This window comes from Podarcis gaigeae, assembly GCF_964106915.1.
Source record: "Podarcis gaigeae genome assembly, chromosome: 4".
Lineage (NCBI taxonomy): Eukaryota > Metazoa > Chordata > Lepidosauria > Squamata > Lacertidae > Podarcis > Podarcis gaigeae.
Genome location: NC_139677.1, coordinates 67302007 through 67310293, shown reverse-complemented (window position 1 = coordinate 67310293; position 8287 = coordinate 67302007). Strand labels below are relative to the sequence as shown.

Below are 8287 nucleotides of genomic sequence, written 5' to 3'. Positions count from 1 at the left end.
GAATTAAAAGATTGCGTTAAGTTCTATAATATTCTGAAAACATTGAATAATAAATTGTTTTCTCCTACACAGCTCATTTGGCTGCAAGCATTCACAAGTCGCTGTAGTTTGCATCAGATCAAAGTATGCAGAGTAGTGTTTAGTTTCTCGTTATAATTGAAGCAAGTCTTTCCATTAAGTTATTTTTTCTGGCATTCCTCATTTATTACTTATACCCTACCCATCTGGCCGGGCCTCCCCAGCCACTCTACGCGTCTTCCAACAGAATATTAAAAACACAATAAAACATCAAACATTAACAACTTCCCTAAACAGGACTGCCTTCAGATGTTTTCTAAAAGTCAGGTAGTTGTTTATTTCTTTGACATCTGATGGGAGGGCGTTCCACAGGGAGGGTGCCACTACCGAGAAGGCCCTCTGCATGGTTCCCTGTAACCTCATTTCTCACAGGGAGGAAACTGCCAGAAGGCCCTCAGCGCTGGACCTCAGTGTCTGGGCTGAATGATGGGGGTGGAGATGCTCCTTCAAAAATACTGGGCCGAGGCCGTTTAGGGCTTTAAAGGTCAGCACCAACACTTTGAATTGTGCTCGGAAACGTACTGGGAGTCACTGAAGGTCTTTCAGGACTGGTGTTATATGCTCTTGGCAACCACTCCCAGTCACCAGTCTAGCTGCCGCATTCTGGATTAGCTGTAGTTTCCGGGTCACCTTCAAAGATAGCCCCACATAGAGCACACTGCAGTAGTCTAGGCGAGACATAACTAGAGCATGCACCACTCTGGTGAGACAGTCTGCGGGCAGGTAGGGTCTCAGCCTGCGTACCAGATGGAGCTGGTAGACAGCTGCCCTGGACACAGATTTGACCTGCACCTCCATGGACAGCTGCGAGTGCAAAATGACTCCCAGGCTGCACACCTCATCCTTCAGGGGCACAGTTACCCCATTCAGCACCAGGGAGTCCTCCACACCTGCCCGTCCCGTCCCCCCAAAACAGTACTTCTGTCTTGTCAGGATTCAACCTCAATCTGTTAGCTGCCATCCATCCTCTAACCTTACTGGGCCCCAATGGCGAAGATCTTTCTGTTAAATTGCGAACCACCTAAGAGAGTCTCCTGCTGCTGTTTTCTGCAGATGCAATAGAGGCGGTGAAGAAGGTCCTCTTTGCCGTCACTATCGCCACTTGATAGGCTCGACGCTGAGCTCTAACATGTATCCGGTCTGATTCAGAATGAGTTTTTTGCCACCGGCACTCCAGCCATCTCAGCGATTGTTTCATCGCCCTCAGCCCTGGAGAAAACCACGGGGATGTCCGGGCTCCATGCAATCAGAGACGGCACTTCAGAGTCAGACAGTCAATAGCCCTGGTTAACCGCATTCCAGCAGGCCACCAGGGAATCACCTGAAAGGCCATCAACATGGGATAAATATCACCTACCACTTTCTGGAAACCATTTGGATCCATTAAGTGGCGGGGATGGACCATCCAAATCAGTCCCACCTCCCTGCAGAAGGGAAGGGTCACAGAGAAGTCCAGTTGCACCAGGAAGTGATCCGACCATGGCACTTCTTTTGTTTCACTTTTACTTAGTGTCAGATCACCCACATCCATAGAAGTGAACACCAGGTCTAAGGCATGTCCATGACTATGAATTGTGCCAAGCTTATTCAGGGACAGCCCCATGGAGGCCATGCTTTCCACGAAGTCCCGAGCGGCCCCTTCTAAGGTCGTGTCGGCATGGATGTTAAAATCCCCTAGAACAACCAGAATAGGACACCGGGAGAACATGACCTGAAGCAGCTTGGGCAGGGAATCCTTGGTGCAGCGGGGAGGTCAGTACACCAAAAGGAATCCTGCACTGCCCCCATTGCCCAGCTTCCAGAACCTGCACTCAGAAAACTGGGTCTTCCCAATAGGATGCCTGGTGCAAGCTAATGACTTCCTAAAAATCACTGCAATGTCCGCCTCCCCACCCATATGACATGGGTGGATAAGAGAAATCTAGTGGCCAAGCAACGGCAAGAACAGGCCCATCTGCTTCATCCAACCAAGTCTCTGTTACATACACCAAGCAGAAACAGTTACAAAGTGGTTATGAGCCATGACAAACACTTGTGTTGCAGTAGGCAAGAAATCCACTCTTCTGCTTTTATAGCTCCTCCTAGCGACAAACTACGCACACTCCCATTGGGCTGTATACACCACAAGAGGTAGCTGCAAAGCAGAGTGGCCCAAATTCTACCTTGTCTGGTCTACGTTTGTTTTTAGCTAGAATCCTTATGATCCACTGATGTGTTTTACATTAATAAAGCAAGAATGCATATTCAGGGTGTCTTAACCGTTAAGGCATAGCTTATCTGCATTATGTGGACCTCCTGTTTAACAGCATAAGTTGTTATCCATCAGACCACAATCCACCTAGTCCAACATTCTGAAGAGGGCAAGGAGACCAGTGCAGTACTGGAGAAAATTTAAAAAGCACCCAAAGTTTTTTTCAGTCCCACCTTCACTCCCCAACTGAATAAAGATTGAAAAGTCAAAAGGAATTCAACAGGCTCCTTTCAACAGTGACACTAAATGAGCATTAAAAGAGGAGCCTCATAAAACTAATCAACCTCTAAAATGGCTCGTGGGTATATTCAGATTAGCATTAAGTGTCACCTTTTGTCCCTCACTGTTCGAGATGAATCTTCACAAGTTGCTCATTCATCTACACTCCTGCAACGTTTTTGTTTTGTAGGGGTGCAATTCTAGGATGAATATGTGCAGTTGTGCATAAGACGACGAGCCTACTGGGTCAGGCCAGCGGCCCATGTAGCCCAACATCCTGGTCTCACAGTGGCCAATGAGATGCCTGCAGGAAACCTGCCAGCCCTTGCCAGCCCCAGTAAATGATGTACTTACTGCATGCAAAAACCAGTAGGTGGAGGTGAGACTAATAATGGCATGGCCAATTTCATTTACGGTAAAAGAAAGTAAGACAAGCAGTACCCAGGGCATCTATGATGAATGGGTGCATGTGTACAATGGCATAATTTCACTGTTTAGAAAGGAGAAAAACTCCAATAAAGCTTCAGTGAACACCAGCACTTCAGCCCTGTTCAGGTTTTCTTAGACTCAAGTGCCACCAATTTCAAGGGAACTTACTTTCCTAGTAAGTGGATTTAGGACTGCAGCCTAAGTCTACTGAGATCACAGGAGACAGCAGTAAAGATAGCCTTAGCACAGAAAAGTCGGTAATTGAAACCTTCTAATTTTTCTATTTTGGAAAAAGAATCCATTAAGGAACAAGGGATTAATGCTCATACAGGCATACCTCATTTTACCAGTGATCCTGCTGTGGAAATGCACTCACCACATTTGGGCAAAAGTACAATGTCCCCTTCTCTTGGCCCAAGCTTTAGGGAAAGCCTGCTTGTTTGGCTCTGCAGAGTGCTGACTGGCCAGCCTTTGGGTCAAGCATAAAGTTTCATCTGCTACCATTCACACTTTCTTATACTTTTAAGAAAACTCCACTGCACAGATAAACATGCAAGGGCCTTGGGAAGAGGAGAAGGAGGAGGAAGAGAACCGGACAGCCTGTCTGAAACAATGGTTTGAGGCAGGAAGGGAGGAGAGAACAGCAGATGATTTGGAGGTTGTGTGCCCTTACAAGAATAATAGAGCAGCAACAGAGCAGAGCTAACCCCACAGTAGAGAAATCCACAGTCCTTTCTGTTTGAAGGTAAATCTGCAATCTGAGAATGAGTAACAATAGAATCTTGGCCCTCACCTCTTGAAACAGGAAGTGTACTACTGGCCTATTCTATCATATATGGTTTCCACGAAGCACTCCCCTCCATGAAATTAGATAAAACAGTAAGACGTAACTTGTAAATTCTAACTTTCTTTCTGCAACAGCTACATCCCAATAAGCCTTACTAAAAGCAGCCCAACATAAGGGTATTCTAGAAAGCCGTATTAGGATCAGACTAAGTTCATTCAGCACCACTTCACTACCCTATTTTCTTCAAAGACAAAACTGAATACCACTTTTATTGCGGAAAAATCACCAGTGGGAAATAAAAATTAGAGGGACTTCTTGTTCATGCTTCATGATTGAAATGACCAAATGAAAATGTCTAAAAACTATTGGGTTGGGGAGCGCGCTGCACCAAAAAGAGACAAAGGTTAGTTAATGCCCTGAAGATAGAACTTTGGCTTCAGCCAATACGAGGACCAGGCTGGAAACTGAAGGCAGGGGAGGGCTTTCTGACCCTACTGTAGAAAGAGGTAAATGGGAATTGGGAATGAAAGACAGGAATGAATTTATATGAAACTGTGTGGAAAGCACCAGAATAGGAAAAGAGAATCCTCATGCAGAAACACTTATCCTCAAGTCTATTTCATCAAAAGAAATCAATCTTGTAAAAAACAAAGTATCAAATCCATTAGACTATCCAGGAATTTTCCAGTTTTTCCATAGAACAGAGAAATCACTTAAAGGTGTAATATGAATATTTGCTTTCTTCCTCTTATCCTAGATACAAAAAAAAATATTAGCAATTTATAAGCAGAATTCATATCATATTTCAACATGCAACATTGGTCTCAGTTCTGTACGATTTAAATAGACTATTTACACACAATACATATATAATCTCTTTCTCTCTGTATGCACATGCATTGGTCCTAGCCTAGGCATCAAAGGCCACATGTGAGTTCTCTGGGTCAATCTTCTTCAAGCGATTCCAGTTTGAATTTTTGTTTAGCTTTGGGTTGGTTGGGATTTCCTCAGTTCTTCCGAATGTCAGCATAGACGACAGATTCCGACTTGTTGATCTTGTCACTGTAACGCCCTCCGGAGTGATCTAACTGCGCATAAATTACTGGGCCCTAAAAAAAAGAAATACAGAGTAAGCAAACTGATGAAAGAGCATGATTCCTTGAGTACATTGCTGGCAGGCAGTGTAAAGACAAAATTAATCTATAGATTAGGAAGTTAATGAGCATTAAGCAGACAAAACTCTATTATATGTACACAAGACACACATTTCCCCCCTCTTATCTGTTTGGGTCTACCTTTAACTATGCAAGTCAAGTTGACTTTTTAAAGAAATTAATCTACTGCAATAAAGTCCTGCAAAAGAATCTGCATATATTTTCTTATAGAAATCTGGCACTTCATTCTTAGGGTAGATGGAATTGCTTGTAGCCTTCATAACAATTCACTGAACAATGGAGCAGAGAATGGATTGATATTTTGAAAGAGGACATCAAGAATTCACAGTCCGGCTAAAATCAGCTCATTCAATAGGCTCCATTTGTGCTGAATCAGACAGGGACGTGTCACGCTAGCAGTATTTTTCTTGGGAGCTGCTGCAATATACTAAATTAAGACAACAGGTTGGAATTTTAAATTTCATCTACCACCTTGAGCAAATACAAGGCTGAAAATTGTGTTCCTCAAACTGCACTTCATCCAGATTGTCTTCACACTGACAATGGATCAGCTTTGGGGGCATACACACTCAAAGCACCTTTCCTCTTCTTTTAGCAGAAGCTGGCAAACAAACCAGGAAGACTTTCATTAACTACCGTTAATAGTAATATCCTGTTTTTGATGAAAAAAAGAAACAGCTTCAGAACAAGAAGGATACTAGCCAACTTCAAATTGTGGCTTGTTTTGAATCTGTTAACCAGAGATTTCTGGTTCAGACAAAATGGGAAACTTAATGGAAGACTTCCTGGCTGCCAACTTGCATAAGGATGAGTGAAGAATCTGTGTCTATACACCCATCTTGGGTTATCATCATGATCATCCAAAAATTGTCTTTCAGAAATACTATCGGCTTTTTGTGATTCAGTATTTTTCTGCATCTGTCTGCCGTGTCCACAAAGAGACTACAATACAAGAAGTTCGTCAGCAAAAACCAAAAGCAAAGACTGTCCAGCAACTCTTACACCTCTAGATGGCAGCAATGCTCGTGGAGTATTTAAAAACAAACAAACGAGAAACCAACAGGCAGTTGGAAGAATAATCTGTAATTTTTTATGTTCAATAAGGCTATGTAGCCCACAAGGAATAAATCTTTAAAGGAGGCATGATCTTGGCAACACTCAAATCTAAAATTACATTCACCAATGTTTAATTGGGCTACCATTCTTTCCCACAATCAGCCACAACAACTCTCTTTGGAAATGTGCATTTTAAAAATGTCAATACAGTTTAATTATAAGGAAGACTAGAGGATCAATAGTGCAGTAAGAAAGCACTTTAGGAGCCAGTTCAGAGGAAGAAAGTAGTTGGGGATGGCTAGCTGGAAAGACACATATTCTTCAGCTGCAGACAGTGAAGTTATGGCCAAAAGTATAAATGTTTTTTTTTAACATACAAAACTGTAGTATGTATAGCAAGCTTCTTCCATAAGCCAAAGTTCACCAAAGGTTTTCAACACCATTATTGGCTCTAAGGCAGTTTCTTGTGGAATGAGTCATGCTCTGCACGTTTTTATTCCTGTTTGCTTTACAAATGAATTTGTTGTTCTTTCATATAAGACCACAACTCTCTCATGTCAACAGATGCTACTCCAAAGGCTAATGCCTCGAGTTCTTGGAACTCAGCCAAGACAAAGGACAATCGTCTTTTCTTCTATATCAAAGTACTGGCCTTTTAAAAAAGCTTTTCCTTTGAATAATACCAAGTTCCTTGTTTAGAGACCGTCTGCTAGTTCCTACAAAACTACAGAAAATTCAGATAATGGGGGAAGAGAGGATTCAGATAATGACATATTTGCCTGGAAAATATCAAGAGATCGCTGTCCATATGCAGGAATTCAGAACAAATATGTGAGCCTAACTATAATAATAATTCAATTAAGTATATATAGTAGCTAGTTGATGGAAAACATCATCTGGAAGTATTCCTCTGAAGAGTTGCTCGCTGGGAATGACATCTTTTCTTTTTTTAAGTTGTTCCAATAGCTTTCCAATGTCTGTCTACTCCTATGCATTAGACACAGGACAATATGCAGATTTTACCAGGAATATATGTGTCCCATACAACAAAAGCACTGAATGGTGTGTAGGCTATCCAAGTATTGGAAGAAAGGAACCAGATGTGTGGCTTAGAAGTTAGAAGTAGAAAGTTTTACATCTGAAATTGCATCTGCCTATCAGAAGAGAAGCACAGGTTAATAAAGTCAGGTACAAAAGCACTCTTTGGAATAGGACACAAGAGGGATACCGTCTTCTTTCTAATTTATCAGTTATACATATGGGATAATTTAGATAACCAGCCAGTTATGCATTAGATCTAGAAATAAGAAAACATTGACAATTATCACATTCAAAATGAGCAAACACTGTACAGCCAAACAGAGGAATGAGAACCACTAGGACATTTGGTACCAGACAGACATGCACAGTTGTGAGAAATAGATGACATCTCAAATGAATTCACTGGTACTGACGAGAGTGAAAGCAAACCCAATGAGCAATCAGCCAGCCTCAAGATGCAGTGAGCCAAACAAGACAACTCTGATGCATGCTGTTTGAAACACAACCTCAGGCAACAAACTTCCTGCTTTCACAACCATTACATTAACTTCAGGATTTATGTAGGAAGGAAATAGCAAACTGGTAGACTAGACAGATAGACTGGATAGTATATTTTGCCCTGTTTCTAAAGTAAACCATTGTAATGAAATGTTAATTTCTCCCTCCTTTCCTCTACTACTTACTTACTTACTTAAATAAATAAATAAATAAATAAATAAGAAAGAACCTCTCATCTTCTCAACAATGTAAATATCCCATTCCTATAAAGAAGCTGCAAACCAAGAGTACTTCCTGGAAACAGGACACCCCTCTTACAGCAGCCTTCTAATTTTGCTCCTATATTAAAAATATTCCACAATACCACCACTGTGCTTTCAGTAAGAAAAGAAGCAGATGTCTGCATATAAAAGTCAACTCACTCTGGTATACTTAAAAACAAAAGCACTTCCATCTATCTCCATGTTCCCCAGACATTATCTACTAGTCCCACACACATTAATAAATAAGGCATGTGAACCTCTGTATATTCCTGTTTAGGCTAGAATAAAAATAAGTGTTTCCACTTGCCAAATTTTGTTTATTGTGGCTCCTGTCATATCCATATTACAGTAATATTAGAAATAGCTTGTAAGATGCATGGCTATGTACAAGTTTCACGTGCACACAACCTCCCCAGATAAGACTACTGAAATGCATGTCTTCATGGGGCTATTGACTTTGTAAGAGTCTACACAATAATGTTTTTGTTTT

General features: G+C 41.6%; 1 protein-coding gene across 2 annotated transcripts in view; it reads right to left on the bottom strand.

The window, feature by feature from the left end:
- Window positions 1–2117: 2117 nt before the first annotated feature.
- Window positions 2118–8287, bottom strand: part of LOC310843681 (myelin protein zero-like protein 1) — a 31219-nt gene continuing 25049 nt past the window's right edge. For both annotated transcript variants that reach the window (XM_083737329.1, XM_083737328.1), the window contains exon 6: window positions 2118–4873. Coding sequence is in view for 1 of the 2 variants with exons in the window: in XM_083737328.1 (XP_083593454.1) it covers window positions 4772–4873 (102 nt within the window). In the remaining variant the exon portion in view is untranslated. The remainder of the gene's footprint in view (window positions 4874–8287) is intronic.